The 20,605-nt window shown below is 35.5% G+C and overlaps 2 protein-coding genes across 2 annotated transcripts in view; one reads left to right on the top strand and one right to left on the bottom strand.

The window, feature by feature from the left end:
• LOC123557438 (uncharacterized) overlaps positions 1 to 19,198 on the bottom strand; it is a 34,107-nt gene extending 14,909 nt beyond the window's left edge. The window contains exon 1 of the mRNA XM_053543773.1: positions 19,065 to 19,198. Within this exon, the coding sequence (XP_053399748.1) occupies positions 19,065 to 19,077 (13 nt within the window). The 5' untranslated portion in view covers positions 19,078 to 19,198. The remainder of the gene's footprint in view (positions 1 to 19,064) is intronic.
• LOC123557435 (uncharacterized) overlaps positions 19,101 to 20,605 on the top strand; it is a 173,443-nt gene continuing 171,938 nt past the window's right edge. Inside the window, exon 1 of the mRNA XM_053543770.1 lies at positions 19,101 to 19,375. Coding sequence (XP_053399745.1) covers positions 19,152 to 19,375 — 224 coding nt within the window. The 5' untranslated portion in view covers positions 19,101 to 19,151. The remainder of the gene's footprint in view (positions 19,376 to 20,605) is intronic.

Raw genomic sequence — 20,605 nt, 5'->3', positions numbered from 1 at the left:
GAAGATAAAAATAGGGAAATCGATGAAAGAGCGACTTCGTATTTCTGTGAAATTGCTAACCATATACTCTGAGCGTTTCTGTCATGTATGGCAGCCTTTAAAAATGTTTCTGCCAATCAAGACTGCAATTTGTCTTTAGCCGGGCTAGGTTTGAAGCCTCTGCTTTTTTTGCAAAAAAGACATATACAGTTAATATTTGGTTTTCAGGGGAGTCATTTCCCTTAACTTTTCAAATTTTGATATTTTGTCAACTCCTCATACAATATTGGGCAGACTTCCACCGAACCTTACAGAAGTTTTCAGTGCCAAGCCTAGTTATAAATATCATCGGTATGTTCCGGATCCGTGATTTTCAGCAGAGTTATGGCCTTTGATTTTCATTTTACAGTATTCACACTACTTCCTGTATACAGTTAGGCTGAATTTCACCAAACTGCACGAGTCATTAGTAAGGAGCATAGTAATTCACAATATCATCATGTTCTGATTAAATGAATTTCAGCGGAGTCACGACCCTTGATTTGACAAAATCTTTGATCTGTGCTATTTCTCCTATACCACTGGTTGGAGTAACACTAAACTTTACCACTACCAAACCTAGATGTGGACATTGTTGGAATGTTATGTTTCAGTGAGTTATGGCCCTTAATTTATGGCATTTCATACATTCTGCGTGGTAAGTGGTGTTCTTTAATATACAAAATGGAACTTATTGATAAAATGGTTATTAAACGGAAATTGTCTTTTAATAGATGTGCTCTCTCGAACAAAATAGGCAACTATATTTTGAGCAATAACTGTAAACGCTTTTAAAAACAATGCAATGTCATCAGATAGTAGCATGTGAGATTATTGTGCGAAAATAAGATGTTTTAATAATGGCGGGATGACTATTTTGTTAAGTGATTCACGGTTATATATAGATAGGTCAAAACAGCTAATCTGTCAGTTGTTTTGTTGCATAATTTTTCAAAATATCAACTGATCTTTTTAGATAAAATTTGGACTGTATGTGAATGTAGAGGCACACAATTTAGGATGACATCATGTTCTGATTAAATGATTTTCAGCGAAGTCATGACCCTCCATCTCAGACGAACACATCGACTATGACTGTATGCAAATGACTCCATCTGACTTTGTAAACAAGTAATTAACATGGTAAAAATCAGCGTCCAAGATTGATGTGTTTGTTGAGTGTAAAATTCTTAATTGTTAATATTGTCTTTGTTTTGAGCCCACTGATCATGGTAATTTACCAAGATTATACTAGATGGATTAGTTTTTTATACCCCCGAAGGGAGGCATATAGTTTTTGAACCGTCTGTCTGTCTGTCGGTCTGTCGGTCTGTCAGTCTGTCCGCAATTTTCGTGTCCGGTCCATATCTTTGTCATCGATGGATGGATTTTCAAATAACTTGGCATGAATGTGTACCACAGTAAGACGACGTGCAGAGCGCAAGACCCAGGTCCGTAGCTCAAAGGTCAAGGTCACACTTAGACGTTAAAGGATAGTGCATTGATGGGCGTGTCCGGTCCATATCTTTGTCATCGATGGATGGATGTTCAAATAACTTGGCATGAATGTGTACCACAGTAAGACGACGTGCAGTGCGCAAGACCCAGGTCCGTAGCTCAAAGGTCAAGGTCACACTTAGATGTTAAAGGATAGTGCATTGATGGGCGTGTCCGGTCCATACCTTTGTCATCGATGGATGGATTTTCAAATAACTTTGCATGAATGTGTACCACAGTAAGACGACGTGCAGTGCGCAAGACCCAGGTCCGTAGCTCAAAGGTCAAGGTCACACTTAGACGTTAAAGATCATTTTTCATGATAGTGCATTGATGGGCATGTCCGGTCCATATCTTTGTCATTCATGCATGGATTTTAAAATAACTATGCATGAATGTGTGACACAGTAAGACGATGTGTCGCGCGCAAGACCCAGCTCCGTAGGTCAAAGGTCCTAAACTCTAACATCGGCCATAACTATTCATTCAAAGTGGCATCGGGGGCATGTGTCATCCTACGGAGACAGCTCTTGTTTCACTTTGTAATGCATATGGTTCAGTCCGCACTTTTAACCATTTGTCGATCCATCCTAACTATTTACATAAAATTTTATGTCATAAACAGTGTATGCAAAACCTAAAACAACCTTAATTTGCAGCAGTTTTCTTGATGGGCCATGGCAACCTGTGTGTCAAAATAATTTGTACTTGATTTATACTGATAACGTAGGTGATAGGTTCTTAAAACTTCTCTACCTATATATGAGAAAACCTGTATTGGTGACATGATGATACATGTATAACCATTGCATAAAAAGTAGTTCAAAATACTAGAAAATCATTGTTTTTATGTTCATGCAGAAACTAGAAACAGGTGCATTATAATACATTTATCTAAGGCAAATCAAAGTCTACCATATTTACAAAAAAAATGTTATTGTGTTGTCATGGCAACGGAAATTCTAAAGCTCCCATGCATCATGAAAATATAGAGGTGTTTAGATAAAAGGCACATGATGAAATGAAATATTTATACGGTTAAGTTATTTTGCAGTAAAGTCATTTTGAACTGTTCCTCAATACTAAAATGTATGGTGTTTGGAAGTGATACGCATAAGTTGTTGCATTTGTGACTTGAAAAATAAACGCCATGCACGACGACTTCAGACTGCTTTTATGACGTTCTAAACGTCACGTCATATAATACGAAACGAACAAAAAAGTACCGACTTAGAAGGAACGTTCAGTAACCTATATAAAGGAAACTAGGGGATTAAAAGCGTTTATGGCATGCCAGCCTCGCACTTACCCTATTTTCAACAAGTCAGACAACATAGTGTAAATAAAAAAAAAACTCCCCGCTGAGAAAGGCTCTAACATCAGTGACAAAATAAAAGATTGTATAAAACATAGAAATAGTGTCAACTGAGTTATACGTAAATAACTTGAGGTATGTAAATGACAATAATAGGACAACTGCATCTCCACAAATTAGAATCATAACTGATCTACCAAAAGATTGTTGGTTTATATAAAGGTGTAAGGGATTTTTATAGGTAGACCAATAGTGGTAGCTACTTTGTGTGATTAAATTTGAGATTGACGATTTTTATTATCTCCCTTTAATGATGATCTTTATTGAAAAACATTAGTTTGCCTTTGAAAACTCACATATACATATACAAATATAGTTTTGTACATATGTTCGTGTTTATTAAAATGGACAGAAGTTGCTAGCCGTGGGCAATCAGTTGTCGAAAGCACGGGAAACCGTTACTCCTCTGGGACCAGATATTCAAGCATAGCAGGGATGTGAAAAAAACGTTAGTACCTGAAAGGCCGCGGATTTGGAAAACAGAGATCAGGTAACATTACGAACGGTGAAGTCTTGATTTTGACACAGAAATGTCTCCTTGGACAAAATATGGTACGAATGTTTCTCTTTAAGGTTTAGGAGTATATCTTCAAAACACAGAAATATTTTATTTAACCAACAATCTACCTGACCATTACATGTTTTGCCGTACTGTCCCGTATGATGACTACTTAAAATATTCTCAAAAAGTTGTCCCCCTTTAAAAATGAACACCATTTGTAGAGAAATAAAATAAACAATTGCTGAAAGCTACGTTCAACCTGTTATGTGAAATTTCAGCACTTTGACAGTATTGCAGATGCATCGAAACGAAGGTATGTAACAGTTCTTTGAAAATGGTGAGCTTTTAAAGGCGCGGCCCCTTTACGCAGCCGTTTTCGGGAATTCAATGTATATATCAGCAAACTGACATTTGTTTTGTAGAGTAATATACATAATTTATATGTTGTTCAGTTTTCACGTGAATAACCGTTTTGTTCTATGATTTGGTGTTGTTTGATTTTTTTCTCAAAATGTAAGGCTACGGCTTAAATTTATTGACAGCTTTTCGATTTTCACTTTTTGAGATACCATTTAGAGCGCTATTTTAAAACGTGTTACCTTTAATAAAGACATTAAATGTACGTGTTCCAGATGCGTCAATTACCTCAATACTTGGTATATTTTGTTCACAGGTTCCCAGAGAAATCCTGACCAGTGCAATATGGTTAAATAACATTGTTCACTTTGGGCTCAGGTGAAGGTAGGAGCATCTAATGATGTTTACCTGTCTTCAACTAGTGTGGAATACAGTAAACCTCGCTTATAAGGAACAGCTTGGGACCTCTAAAAATTGTTCCTTATAACCGAGGTTCCTTATATCCGTATAGCGAACTAATTCCTTGTAACCGAGGTTTATATAACGAACACAATTTGTATAGCGAACACTATTTGACTGACGTTTGAAAAGGGCTCCGGGTCGACCATGAAACTTTATGTGAGAAAGTTGCGAGTCTAGTACCGGTCCTTTCCTAGAGAGATGGTAAGGTAAACTGACTGCGTGTATATGACTGAACTAATGTTGAAACACGGCGTTTAAACCTAAACTAAACCAAAATGTACGTCAGTAAGAATGACGTGATTTGTGTTTATTTTTGTCGGCTATTTCTATCTTCTTTTTTAGAGAGCACTACATTATGATTATATGTTGCAGCCCTTACCTTGCTCGACAGCATGTTATGTGAATAGGCATCAATACTAATATAAAATAAATGTTCAAATAATTAATACAAAAATGTTAAATTAGACTACCAATTAAAATTTAAAAGTAGGGTGTTTATGACATACAGTGCATTACGACTAGACAACGGCGCCATACATACGGACTAAAGTGTAAATTATACCTATAGTTTTGCTACTGTCCATTTTAGCACCTGCTATAATTTTTACAATTGAAAATTTGGTAAACTGGACTGTTTGCCATTGTTAATCACACGTAATTAACACATTTATTTAGGATAGTATGACATGACCCCGTCCGCGACTGATTTTCGTTTACTATTGTTAACATGAAATGCCTAATACATGTAGCTCTCAAACATTATCTCGAATAACTATAAGTAAATGATGATATTATCTATTTTCTTTTTATCATATCCGTGAAATAACAAATTAAAGATCATATGTGTTTATTTATGTGCATAAAAGCACATGAAAGTGCCGACGTTACTCTGACGTCATCAGCGATTCTCTTATTTATTTCCAGTTTTCAATAATTTTTATTCTTTATGTCTGTTCGCTATAACCGAGGGGTTTTCCATTGAATTTTGTACTTTGGGACTAGAAAAAATGTTCCTTATAACCGAGTGTTCCTTATAACCGAGTTCCCTATAACCGAGGATTTTTACATTGAATAAAGAAGGAATTAGAACGGGGAATTGAAAACTGTTCCTTATAACCGAGTGTTCCTTATATCCGAGTTCCTTATAAGTGAGGTTTACTGTATACACAAAGGACAGAACTGGTATATCAAGCGACCCCGTGCCTTCACACCCAAGATGTTCGAACAAGTAAGTGAATATGAATATATTTTCTGTAAACTAAAGAATCGTTTATAGCTGAACTTAAAACTTACACAAATTACTGTACGTTATTTCATGACGTTGGTGTTTTTCATCTTAAATAAAATCAGTACGTCAATGGTTTTCTGAGAAACTCGCTTTATGTATTGCTTTTAATCATTTTCAATATTAATTGATGCAAAGAAAATTTGCAAAGATAAATACTCGTGATGGTACCGACCCAAGAAAATCTAAGGGGAACAACTCTGAATTGACCAATAAACTGAAGCTAACATAAAACATTGGTCAAAAGTGAAAGAAAAATTAAATAGGTCCTTTTCCCAACAACTGATAAGGCAGACAAAATATGACCTATATTTGTTTACAACTCTTTGTATTCGATATACAACATGCACACTTTTCTCATGGCTTATACTGACAATACAGATCTGCTTGAAAGTTTAGTAGTGCATCAAAATAAAATGAAATAAAATAATGCATAGATTCCTTTCAAGAAATTTTACATTAAGAAATGTTACCTCAGATATTTAAGTTTTGGCTTTTTAGCTAAAGTTATTTTTTTTTTTTGTTCTCAATGATGATAACTTGGTTTGAACAAAATTTGATATATTAAAATGTAAAATGTATACATATGGAAAATTAGACCCATCGTGAAAATCACCACAAAAGCCGATAACAAGTTTGGCCAGGTAAATCGGCTGTCGAGACTGTTCGGTAGTTTTCGGTCTACTCCGTATTTTAGGCCGATGTTTAACAAGTAATTCCTTCTTCGCCAGTGTACAGTTACATTAATACTTTTGAACGTATGGATTTAAGGAATATTGTCAAGTCTAACTTACAGTGATTGCAAAAATAAATTAGAAAATAAATTGGAACTAATCGGAACCTAAATGGTATAAAATTTGGTGGATTAATCAGAATACATTTATAACGATATTCTCAACAAACACATGATTATATAACCGAACAATCACTTTGCAAAAATAATTTCTACCATATTACAATCAGATGACAGCTCGCTTTTATAATACTTGGTTTGATGATCATGATTATGAAATAAAGGTTTTAAATAGTTTTTTTTGTGTAATCAAAAAACTGCACATTCACTACCTATAAACGACTGTACATCCCCCTCTTCCTCTTGCGAGTGATCAAAACAATAAATAGACAAGCGAAAGGTAAGAAATCGTCTTCAAATTTATTATTTTGCATTACACTGTATGTGTATTTAAGTTAAACGATAAGTCTAACATAGATATGTGTATATGGTTATACAATACATGAAACCAATATGTAATGTTTAAAAAATTATGACTGATCACACTGATTGCACGGAAATTCACTCGACCATGTCACGAAACTGATGAATAACACGTCAAATTGATTTTAATCCAATAATCCATGATTTTTTTCTGAAATATGTATGCATACTCCATAAATATATGTAAACAAGATGTTTCATATCTGTTGCGTTTTTGAATAAAATTAATTTTTATCTAGCTGGTGAAAAACATTCACTGTATTCCTACTTGCCAATTTTTATATTTGATCTGAATGCGTATTTGCGAGTGACACTGTATTCCATCTTGCGAGTACAGTATGCGATTTATGTCCTTAAAAGGCGTAAATGGAATATGGAATAAAAAATTCATACAAAGTTGTATCTTTTGATCAGTCGTCATGTATATAATGTCATTTAATGTCGAACGCCTCTTGCTATGCTTGGACTAATCCATTGGGGGTGGTGGGGGGGGGGGGGGGAAGAGTGTCTGTGACTCGCTAACCTACTTAATTATATAATGAATTAAATGCTTCAGCATCGTTTACATGCAAATATTCAGTGTTTGTTTTACACACATATACTATCATAAAATACAGAATTAGGAACTGAAAGAACATACAGGGTCCCTACTATGTCATGTAAGAAATTAATCTTCGATTCCCTATGGAAATCACGCGAAGAAATATTACTTGACGATTTCAAAATATCGACGAGATGAGACAGGAGGGGACTATAGGTTGACCCCTGTCTGTCTGTCCGTCTGCCAACAACCAAAAAAACTATTGCACCCGCAAGTATCCTGCGAATGGACGTATAAATAGAAAACGATGACGAAAACATTATCAAAAAAGTCGATTAAGTCCTTATTAGTAATTCATGGTTGACTTCATGGTAATAAATCAGTCAACAAGATTCAAAAGTAGTACTACTATTTTGTCCCGAATAGCCTAATGGTTTCACTACCCGATTCCACCTAACTCAATAATTACATGAACATGTTATCATTACAAATACTGTGCCGTCGTGTTAAGTCAAGATTTAACCGTTATTTCTCATGTTTGAAATAATTTACATTTGACAGTGATAACGCTTGCACACGCCAGGAATCTTTCCTTGCGGATTTAGTCGTTTTCTTGCTAAGCCTGGCTCAATCCACTTCCGTTGTTTTAAAAATGGCATGAGTTGTACCTCGTCTTTGTTTCAATATCAACGGCAAATTCCGACATTAAAATCGAAAGCTGTTTGTTATTTGGTAACTATAAATGTATGAGAAATGATTATCAAATCACGGCGGGTAGTCGTGGGTAGGCAATAGAGGTATTGCCATAATTATGGCCTCTAGAGAGTAAACATACTTTTCCTTTGATTTTATCTGGTGACCTAGTGTTTGATCCAACTTGACCCAGATTTAAATGTCACCTATAGATTATCTAGATGAATAGTCTGAAAAGGTTTTATTACGATATGGTCATAAATGTGGCCTCTAGAGTGTTGTCTAGTTTTTGACCCATCTGACCCAGATTTGGACGCGACCTTTATATCATCAAAAGTAACATTCTGAAAAAAGTTTCATTAATAATTGGTAACAAATGTGGCCTCTGGAGTGTTAACTAGCTTTTCCTTTGATTTGACCCGGTGATTAGTTTTTGAGCCCAGATGACCCAATATCAAACTCGTCCAAGATTTTGTTGAGGGTAATATTCTGACCAAGTTTCATTAAGATTGGGCCAAATTATGATCTCTAGACTGTTAACAACCTTTTCATTTGATTTTACCTGGTGACCTAGGTTTTAAGCCCAGATGACCCAATATCGAACTCGTCCAAGATTTAATTGAAAGTAACATTCTGACCAAGTTTCATTAAGGTGGAAACAAAAGTGTGAACTCTACAGTGTTAACAGTCAAATTGTTGACGACGGACGATGGACACAGAGTGAGATCAAAAGCTCACCTTGAGCACTCATTGCTCAGGTGAGCTAATAAACCCTCAAATTTTCCTCTAATAGCACTTCTGCTTGTAAAATGGGGACTTATTTCATTCGCAGAATGAATTTAATTTCAGTAAAATAAAAAAAAGTTTCATGTTAAATTTCGTGTGTTTATGGCAAAGACAAAGACAAAACTAAAATAGAACTGTTTACTGTGCGACGCTGTCAAGAAAGCGATCCGCAACAGATTAGTGGATTCAATCTGACGCCGTTTACTACAAATCACCCCATTTACTGTTCATATTTTAACACCTTATTAATTGTATGCGATGATATATTGGTTTCAATTTGTTGAAATTCTAGAAAAAAGAGTCTTGTGTGCGACACATCGTCTCATTGTGGTCTCATGATGGTGAACATTTGTGCCAAGTTATTTCAGAATCCCTTAATGCATAAAGAAGTTATGGCACAGACACGATAAACAGGCCATATTTCACCTTTAACCGTCACTCTAAAAAGAAAAGAAAAATAATTAGATGGACATTCACTACATATTACCGATGTTTATGTGTAAACTTTGAGAGAGGTAGGTGTAATAGGATTGAAGTAATTGCTTGACCAAATTTACGAATTTACAAACAGACAGAACAGATAGACTGCTTGGTGACTGCTATATACCACCCTCCTTCAAATTTTGTTGGCGGGTTATAATTATGAAGAAATACTACAGGAGCATAAGAAACACCAATATTTTATAAATAAGTCACTCTCAAACAGGCATACAGTCTTTTTACGAAAGTCGCAAGCACTTGCCCAGTACAGCAAGCATGTATACAGTCAGGAAATAACACCAAATCTTCTTTCATTGACATTAATAAACAAATTGGAGAATTTATCAAAGATTTTATTCAATTTTACCAAACTAGTATTGTTTCTTTATGCATGAAACCGTAGAATTTACATGTAGGTCATTCTTCAAGCAAGAAAATATGTACTTTTGATGCCAACAATGTACAATTTCTGGACGAAATCAGTGATTAATCGAGTTTTTTGCTATAATTATACCTGTAATCAGAATAACACATTATATACAGGAACAAATCATGTTCAGCTTCCAATAAAATATAAATATAAATACCTTCAAAGCAAATCAGTCACTTTAAAATGCTGTTTTTCACCTTTTAGCTGTCAGTTTATTGTTTTGATTACTCGCAAGAGGAAGAGGGGGAGTACAGTCGTTTATAGGGTGTGACATTTATTATTATGTCGTGAGCGATGTCCAACTAGCTTAGAATCTTATGCCAGCGCGAAGATCGAAATTCAACTTCATAATGTCAAATTTTGATCCCAAGCTAACCCTGAAGATCGAAAAACGTCAAATTTAAAAATAGCCTTTAATTTCGGGCCAACTCTATGATCGATATTCATAATATTCCAAAAGCCAAATTTCAGTCTTGTATCAAATAAACAGCCCTTTCAAAGATTGATATTGATTTTTTTTTAAAGTCAAATATCGAGCAAATAATTAGTGCCGAGCCAGCTCGCTCGACGTTTCGAAAATCTAGCGCTGCATGTCGAACAAGTTCGAAAATCAAGGTCCAATTTTCAATCTAAATATCGAGCAGGCATTGAATTAAGAGCCAGTTTAAAGATCGCAATTTAATTTGCAAAATGACGATTGACTAGAAGTTCATGCTAGCTCAAAATATTTGAATTTCGATATTCTGCTGGCTCTAATTTCAATTCTGCCTCGAAATTCGATGATTTCTTTTGATTTTAATTTCGATTTCCGAGTTTGTGTGAAGTTCAGTGTAAGCGAAATTCAACGTCATCCTTTCAAAAATTTGAATTTCGATCTTCTACTTCTAACTTGCCCAAAATATGCCGCCTCAAATTTCAACGTTTTGAAACATTTAAGTCTTTTTTCTTCTTACACGCTTGAATTTTAATTCAAGCTTGAAATCAGTTCCTTGAGAATTCCTTTTTCGACAGACTGGATGTTTAATGCTGGCTCGAATAAAACACTGAATATATCAGTTTCCAGCTTCGAGCAAGATCCAAATTCGATGCAAACTCGAAATTCTTCTTGAAATTTTAAATTTCGATCCTTAAGATGTTATGGGGCCTCCACTATTTTATAAATCCGTACATGTGAGCAGTTTATCGGGTGAGACGAAATCAGTCTTTACCGTTAAGGAGCTTAAATTCCGTAAGAATTGACAGAAATATACGAGAATATTCGAGTCTTTCCGATAACGAAATAAAACCTTTACTCATCTGCAAAATGCTTAAAAAAGACCGTTTTCTTCTTCACCTAGAAAACTGAAATTAATATCAAACAATAGCTAAATGAATATACACTGACGAGATATTAAAACGCAACAAACATGCCTGAATATATTTATTACTACAAAAAGCATCACCTTGAAATGTTCAACACATACACATCTCGATACTCTATACCCATTGTGTTCAAATTTATTCAGCAAAACAGACCGTAAAATTAACACAATGGGTATAGAGTATCGAGATGTGTATGTGTTGAACAATTCATGGTGATGCTTTTTTGTAGTAAGAAATATATTCAGGCATGTTTGTTGCGATTTTAGGTTGAATCCGCGAAGCGGTGAAACGTTTTATAACCGTATTCTGGATGCTGCAAGAATTCAATAATGACAGTTTTCACTGAAGCAGATTAATCCGCCGTTCTATTTTCGCACTACTTTGATTATTGATTATTTTACGAGTATACTGACCACCTTTGATTTGATTATTTTACGAGTATACTGACCGCTTATCTCTCTACATAATTTCTATGTAAATGTTCCTGGTCAGGTTTAACTATCATTTCAATGCACATGATAAAAGAAAATAAATCACATCTTTAAAAAGCTCCGAAGCAAGCTTTCTAATGGTGTGTAACTTTAGAAAATCGAAAGAGAAACTATGGCACACTGGCAGTTAAAAAATAGCATTTTCTGTAGATCTTTAGCGTAATGTTACGTTTCTTTCAAACTGTTAACTGTTTAATGTTAATAGGCTATACAGTAGTAAATAAATGTGCAAATGTTATTTCTTCTGAGAGCTTTAACACAAAGCCAGACCCAGTTTAAAATCAAAGCACTGAGAGGACCGATGTGGGCAGCGGTTGACAGCTTCTGGTAATGGGCATGAACAGTTAGCTTAAGTTTGGTGATTTTAGTTAAACTACTTTTGATTAATAAGAATTTTCAACCTTTTTTACCAAATAAAGGGGTAAAACTCTGCTTTTACTTTGTCAGTGGGGAGTAAATAACATATGAGCAAAGCTCATGTGCTTACTGAAAATTTTGTGAGGTTTGGTTAATCTTGCTCAAAATCTTTTTTGAATTATAAGCATTTTTTAACAAATCAATGGGAAAACGCTGCTTTTACTGGAACAAAGGGAATAACAGTAAATGTGAGCAAAAGTTATGGACTAATTGTTAATTATGTGATGTTTGGAGATTCTAGTTATAAGAAGAGCTTGTAGAACACTTGCAAGAAGTAACTGACAAGGAACAGAAATGGTTTGGTCACTGCCTACTGGAAATTTAACGTATTGACCTTAATTTAATAATTATGGGTCATTTACCAGTCTTAAATGACCTCCGTATCAAATGTGATCTTAGATCAAAGCATAATCTAGTTTTCTGGCAAAAATATTCCATTGTCAATAAGATCTTGACCTTTGACCTACTGAACTCAAAATCAATAGGGGTCATCTGCTGGTCATGACAAATCTCCCGATCTCATGATCCTAGGTCCAAGCGTTCTCCAGTTATCATCCGGAAACCGATTGGTCTACAGACCGACCAACATCCATCATCAAACACTAATATTTACAATATACCCCTCCTCCTCAAATTAGACGATGCCCATGTCTCCCCAATGCATAGTCGTAACAGGAAAGAAGTCAATAGAGGATAGAAGCGAAAGACAAAGAGACACTAATGGTTGGCTGCAATAGAGGTCATCTACTTGGCATGTCCAATCACCCTATGAAGTTTCAAAATTCTGCGTCTAGTGGTTCTCAAGTAAACCGTTTCCCATGTTCAGGCCCCTGTGTCCTTGATTTTTGATCGAGTGAGCCCAAAATCAATATGGGTCATCTACTCTGCATGTTCAATCATCGTATGAAGGTTCAACATTCTGGGTCAAGTGATTGTCAAGTTATTGATCCAGAAAGAGTTTTTTTTCCATCTTCAAGCCTCTGTGACCTTTCCCTTAAGTCAAGTGACCCCAGAAACATTAAGGGTCATCTACTCTGTAATTCCTATCATCGTGATTGAAGGTTCTGGGTCAAATGATTCTAAAGTTATTGGTTGGAAACTGTTTTCAAAGTTCTGGTTCCTGTGACCTTAGCTTTTGATCAAGTGATTCAAAAATTAATAGGGGTCATCTACTCTACGTGTCCAATCATCCTATGAAGTTTCAACATTCTGGGTCAAGTGGTTCTCAAGTTATTGATCAGAAACGGGTTTCCATGTTCAGGCCCCTGTGACCTTGACAGGTGATTTTTTAAATTTTTTCAAATGAGATCTCATCTTGGTAAAAGCAGGCTATGAATATATTATACATAAATTACATAGATAAAAGACACTTCAGAATAGTTCTTAAATTAAAAGCAACCATAAAAGAATATTTACAATGGAATTAAATGTTTTATTCAATTTTAAAACAATCAAAACAACTACTACTGTCTCCAATATCAGCACGCATCATGATCTTCAGGTTGCATTCAGTCATTCAGCTGTAGACCGCCTCGGTAGCCTAGTGGTAGAGCGTCCGCTTCGAGTGCGGGAGGTCGTGGGTTCGATCCCCGGCTGCGTCATACCAAAGACGTAAAAATGGTACTAGTAGCTCCCTCGCTTGGCGTTCAGCATTAAGAGGATAATGCTAGGACTGGTCAGCCCGGTGTCAGTACAATGTGACTGGGTGGGGTATCATGCCACGTGTCTACGGCGTGAAATTCCAGTGAGGCAGCACTATTAAGTTGGGCATTGTGCTCACTGCTACAAGTAGACACCGTCGTTTATATGACTGAAAAATTGTTAAAAAAGACGTTAAACCCGAACACACACACACACACACACACACACTAGATTAATGTAATATGCCTCAAAATCATGACAACATGCATGTTTTAGTGTTGTTATATTTTCTGGTCTTTTGGGATCGTGGAGTCCATTCAACATATGTGTAATAGAATTCTGCTTAAACCGGTGCTAGAGGGCGTAAGAGGTGTTGCACATTTCATTACCTCTCATGAACAGACTCAATCAAACCGAATCTGCTATTATTCTTCTTGGTTGCATTCTATGCTTCCAAAGGATCTTTTTACGGATTTTATTGTTAAAATATTGAAAATTGAATTTTTTTAAACTTAGTTTGAATTGTCTTAAATGATTTCATTGCAGTCTTCCGGATCCCGCTATTATATAATTATCCGAGAAGAAATCGTACGCCAGTACGTGAATATTTGGAGACGAAAACACCGCGAATCTACCGGCGATTAAAAGGCGAACTTGTTAAAAATAATGTTTCTTTCGAATTAATTATATCCTTTAATAATATGTCAGTCACAAACACCAGCTACAATGTAACATTAAATCAAATTGAAGTGCATATGTTCGTATTTTCGGGAAACATGTACGAATTTTTCGCCCCCTTCGTTACGGCTGCAATTATTTTCCTAAGTCGTGCAAATAAAAATTATTTACGTAAATATTATGAAAGGATCATATCTTTCTCTATGAAAAATAAATAAGATGACACCTATTCTGTTGATTTCATGCAATATATCTTTCCATAAACCCATTTCTATGCTACAAACTTCGACGGATACACGGGTGCAATTTTATCATTCAGTATCGTATTGAGATAGAATTAACGCACGCCGTGATAGTTAGATGTTTTCTGATCATGTCATTTGACCAAAATAAGCTCGTTGGTGTTGTTATAATAATAAAATTTCGATTCACTTTTCTAGCAGGAACTGAGTTTTAATTTAAAATGTTTACAAAAGACGCAACTTGGTTTTAATACCGATTATAGATCTACGCGGATGGTACTATTTTTGTAGGTTATTTATAGTTTATTTTGGTCACATGATGAAGAATTGTTTTGGTCATGTGATCAAAGCAAGCATGCTCATTTTCATACGCTTTGTTTTTGCTATAAAATATAGATTACGACAAATATGTACTAAGCAATGCATTTTTTGATAAAGTTGAATCTCACAAGCTTTCTGAAAGTAAAACAGACTCGAATTACGTAAAATACATGGGTTTAATATTTCTATTATCTACATTCTCGTTGTGAATATTTGTGTTTTTAATACCCAGCTCGTCAGAGTGTTTCAAGACACTTGATGGTTTTAGTCAGAGCAGCATTTCTAGTATATAATGTAACATGGATGCAAACGGTTTGAATGTTATACTGTTTCATGGAAGTGTGGTTTGTTGGTTTGTTGCACATCAAATGCGGGTTTCAACCTTTCTGTGCTGTCAGCGCTTTGATTATATCTCGTCATTGTAGATTACTAAGTCGTTTGCAATGGTCTTCGAGGGTAAACAATAAACCATTTATTCTTTGTTAAACAGAGGAAGTTTCAGCAACTTATCAATATTTTACTATGTATCTAAGGTAGACAGACATAAAGTATACGCAAAAAACAGACCATTTTCTTTTAAATTCATTTTAAAAATAAAATATTCATAAGAAAGACAGTTCCTTTAATATCATCACATCGTTTGCAAAGGTAAAATACCTATAATGTTTTTTCCATAAATTGAAATAAAGTAAAGGACTCCTTCTTTGCGCTATATAAAATATTTTCACTCGTGCGAAAAATCGATGGGTCTAATTTTCCCATATGTCCAACAGTGAGAAATTACATAAAAAAGTTAAATTGGTATCACATACGTGTAACAACATATGTTGTTCATCATTTCAATTAATCATTTTGAAAGTGTTTCTTACTTTTTACAAATTTTGAAGCATTTCTCTGACTGTTCAGGAGTTCTTTGCTACAAATAGTGTAACACAAAAAGCCAAGTTGCTGTCATCAAATGTAATTACAACATTTTAAGGTAGTGGATCGGTAATGACTCTCTGCAATTTCCGTGTAATTATGTATATGTAAGCAACTGGACATTCTCTACACGTAACTGTAGCTTAACACGATCATTGCTTTCCATTATAAAAAAAGAAAAATGCTGAAAAAAACATATGGAGAATACGTTATTTGACGATTTGGGTTACAGGTCAGCTACGTTAAACAAACTATAATGTGTTTTTTTATTGTTGTACACAAGGTAAGCGGGTAACTTCAGATATTCACATTAATTTACAAATTAAACTGTTTACACAACTAAAATGACTTTTGTTGGGGCCTCTCGTTTACAATCAAAAATTATCACCTGAACTGAGTGCATTGATGCGTGGAAAATATTCAATGTGTAATAGGACAGAACTCTTACTACTTTCATTCGTATTTAATTCTCTGTCATTTTCAGTAAGGACGTCGCCATTTTGGAAATTCTACTTAATGTTAAGATTATACGCCATTTGTCATTGGTCAGAATTTTACTATACTATATTTTAATTGGTTAGCGTATTTGATTCCTTTGAGAACTTGTTTATTCCTTAATTAACCAATCAATTGTATTTGTTCTACCTTTGACCATATATAAACCGAGACACAGTATTGTATCGGGCGGGCTTCTCCTTCCCTCCAGAGCGTGCACGTCGCGGAGAAGGCACAGGGCATCGACAGATGTGGAGCCAAGACAGCTGTCGGTGTCCTGACTAATCTGGAGGGAGAGGCCCTGCAAATGTTGGACGACGAGGATGGGCCATGCAGACTTCCAACGACTCTACCCGGGGGAGCCAAAATGGCTACGGCCACCCGGCTCCATTCAACTCGGGTGGTAATGATGGAACCCCTGCATGGCGATAGACGGCAAGTGAACAACAGAACGCTGCGGCAGATCTTCGCGGGACACTTCTGGGTGGCACAGTCGTGTAGACCAGATAGAAGACCTGCCAGTACATCGACGAATCCACTGACGGCATGCGGAGAAGACCCCGACTACTCACTTCACCTCACGTAGGGCGAGTGGGAGTTTGCTCAACCACGGGACCTTGCACCACGGCCTCACGCCCTTTAGGGCGACCTTGCAACTTCAATTGTTGTTGTACAGGGAGGTCATTGTCTCATTGGCCGCGACAGTGACCCACTTTTGGCATCAAAATTATTTATCTTTGGCATATACTCTACGGAAATTGCGTAGAGGTAAATTTTCACCATTTTGGCTTCAAAAAGCATCTTTAACAGCATGCCTGGTGACATGCCGGGGATCTATACCCTACATAGCGAAAGCTATATTGTGCCCTTACGGGCGGATGGACCCTTATTAAACTTAGATAGATAGATAGATAGATAGATAGATAGAGGTAGGAAGTGTATCGGGCGGTCAAATACTGCATCGCCTTGACAATTAAATCTGGACTTAGTCCACTACTATCAACGAATATCGTTGACCACTAATACGGCCACACATATATTTTCAATTACATTAATATACAATATAATTCTTTAAATATATCTACAATATAATTCTTTATTCAGTAGATCTATATTAGTATAATTGAATATATACTAAATAAAATATATTAGTCACAATACATTTCTTAGTTGTTTAATAACAGTGTCCAACATTCAGTTCCACTGAGTAATACACGTTTGTTTGTGATTATCCGTCCGTCTGTCCGTCTAACGCTAAGAATTAATTGTGATCACTTGCTGTCTGTCAGTCAGAGGTTTTGCTGAGATTACAATGGTAAAATGTTGTATGTGGTTTGTTTAGATTATAAAATCTTTAATAACTTCTTTCATGTCAATTTTTTGTATGGTTTTATAAGCTTATGATAAAGCCATTGAGATTTTTTCAGGAGTTTTAGACTCTTGGCTAGTCTTGGATTTTGAATTTACTAAAAGACAAAAGGAAGTTCGTTATAGGCTATTTCAAAGTGTTGAAAGTAGACTAAACTTACACTATACTCTATTGAAATTATCTACTTGCTGAGACATTTCATATAGACTATAGGCCCTAATTTAGTAAATCCCCAAATCAATGAAAAACTGTCAATACAAAAGTTGTCCATTTAGCTTCAGATATTTTTAGAAGGAAGGTCAGTTTTTTTTAAATATCAAATATTTCTATTTTACATGGACAAGAGGAAAAACATAAATATATTTAGTAAATTGGTGCACTTAGCTATCATTTCACACTAAAAAAAAACTGTAAAGATGAATTTTAATTTCTATAAATACCTATTTAATATATAGCTCTATAGATTTTACGCTGAAAAAAGACCAACAGAAACCAAAATCGCCCGTTCTACGCAGCAATTAATCCAAATAAATGACATCCAGTTAACGGAAGTTATATCTTGGTCAGATAGCAAATCTATGAGCCAGAAAGCTTTCTGGTAAGCATGCAAACCACCCTGCTAGGAAAACCAGAATTACCAAGCTGCTGGACGCTAATATCGTATTTATTGATGTGGCTCAGTTATGTCATGAGTCAAAACCACTGGAACACCATCAGACTGCCGAGACAAGAACATATGTCTAAGGCTCTGCATACTATGAATTCAACATGTACAAAAAACAAAAGGTTAGGATAGAGATGTCCTTGCAGTACAGATCAACAGTACATAGGTCACGTAGACAAGAATATGTTGGAAGAATTGATAATGTTTATGACTCAGATAAAGAGTAGGCAACAGCATCCCAGGGAATTAAAAACCATTACAACCGGGGATTATTTGTAACACAGGGTAAGTTGTTACATTGCAAGTAATTTGTTTATGACGTTGTATATGACATCACATATGTCACAGAACTTCGAGCATCTATGGTTCATACATGAAGCATGTACGAACAACTATGTTTTCGTTTGGTAAGGTATTTATCCATTTAAGTTCGTATTTATCCAGCACTGTTCCCTATACCAGTCAGGAATTATCAGCAAATCCAAACCCACCTCATAATCAATACAGTTTTTAAGCTATAAAATGAATTTCAAACTTTGAAACTGTTACACATTGTCATAGAGATGTTTATTGAACTAATACAGTTGAAAAGTAAGGTATTACTGCATTTTCTGGTACTTTAAAACAGTCGGAAACATAAAAATGTTCATTTTGAAGACTTTTTCGGGTACATTTTAATGAATTCCAGCGACATAAAGTGATTTGTCGAACAAAATATTTAGTACACAAATCATGTTACCAATACAGGATACTATAGCTACTAAAAGTTTTATGCACACACACATAAAACATGAAAAAAGACAAGAAAAGTAACTACATACATCGTCTTTCCATCAGCCATGTTGGCACTGAGTCAGGGTCGCTGAACAGAGTCAAGATTATCCGGGTACATAGTGTGTGGTATCGTAATGCTGTCCTTTCCGCCTCATTTCAGCCACAAATTACAGCCGCTGGATTGCTCTGTATTTGGTCTCTTCAAGAGGTACGTCTCCACCATTCAGGACATGTGGATGAGAAACAACCCAGCCAAGACCATGTCCATCTACGACTTGCCGGGGATCACCGGGGATCGCAAGAGATGCGTGACCGAGGGCAGCAACACGTACAAGCCAACATTACAACTGGGTTTAAGGTACAAATGTAGATATAAATTTAGTTATAAAACTTGGTATACCTTACTTGTACACATAAATTGCAGTAAAACTTTTTTGGCTGATAACGACGTATTCGTCTCCCGTTTCATATAATCAATGACATGACTTTGTTTCATATAATCTCAATCACGTGACTTTGTTTCATATAATCTCAATCACGTGACTTTGTTTCGCCGAAACCCGAAATTAATGTGATCTTTGATTTATTAAATGATAAAGATACCAGAAGGTGCATTTTGCACATTTTTGTATATAACATTGTTATTGTCTAATAAACAACTCTTTGACGTTATTATGCGTAGTTATAAACCACTCAGGTTTACCGCGCATTGTTTATTAGCTGATTTCATTACTGAATTATTTGTTTACACTCTATCTCAGGTTTCCGGTATCCATCCTTTAAGTAGAGTGCTAACAATGTTTTTCTATCAATTTGACGTAGTGTTCTGGTTTTTGACTCAGCCTCGAAACAAATAAACGTTCTGGCCATGTTTGAGATATAGCAGCTAGAAAAAAATGCTTCTAGAGAGCTAGTGGCCTGGTTTTTGGTCCAGATATTTTTAAGACAACCATTCTGACTAAGCCGTTTTACGATTGGGCCAGATAGCCCAGTAGTAGAATTGATGTAGATCCTCTAAAAGTCTAATTAGTTTCAGACCATTTGGCCTCTAGATTCTGGATTCAACCTCGTGATCTGTTTTCAAACTCGAATGTTAAAAATGAAATTGTTTACGACGGACGACGACGGAAGACGGACACAGGATGCAAAACTTCTTATGTTTAATAACATTACAGTAAAGTTGTGGCATAATAAGACCAACATTATCACTGTTATATGTTAATTTAACTTACCGCACACAGTATAATTGAATTATTTTAAGATGACCCCCTTGTAATATCTATTATCCTGGCACTTCACAATACACTTAATTCGTAAATGTCTATTTGAAGATGAGCTACAGGTATGATTAAACACTGTTTTAATTTCTGTAGATTAACGTTTTATTTATGATACGTTAAACTACATTAAAGATTATCTTTCAAATCTGTGTTTACATTTCACTGTTTTATTTCAATGCTTTTGAGTACTCGAGTAAGATATTTCTAACTTCCGCGTTTCATTCACGAAAATATTTTATATCATTCAACTCGCTTCTACTGTGAACGAAATTTTGTGCGATTTGTTTGTGGACGGCGAAGAAGAAATA

This window comes from Mercenaria mercenaria, chromosome 5 (genome assembly GCF_021730395.1).
Source record: "Mercenaria mercenaria strain notata chromosome 5, MADL_Memer_1, whole genome shotgun sequence".
NCBI classification, from domain to species: Eukaryota; Metazoa; Mollusca; class Bivalvia; order Venerida; family Veneridae; genus Mercenaria; species Mercenaria mercenaria.
The sequence above is the reverse complement of the archived record's forward strand: the minus strand, read 5'-3'. Positions and strand labels throughout refer to the sequence as shown.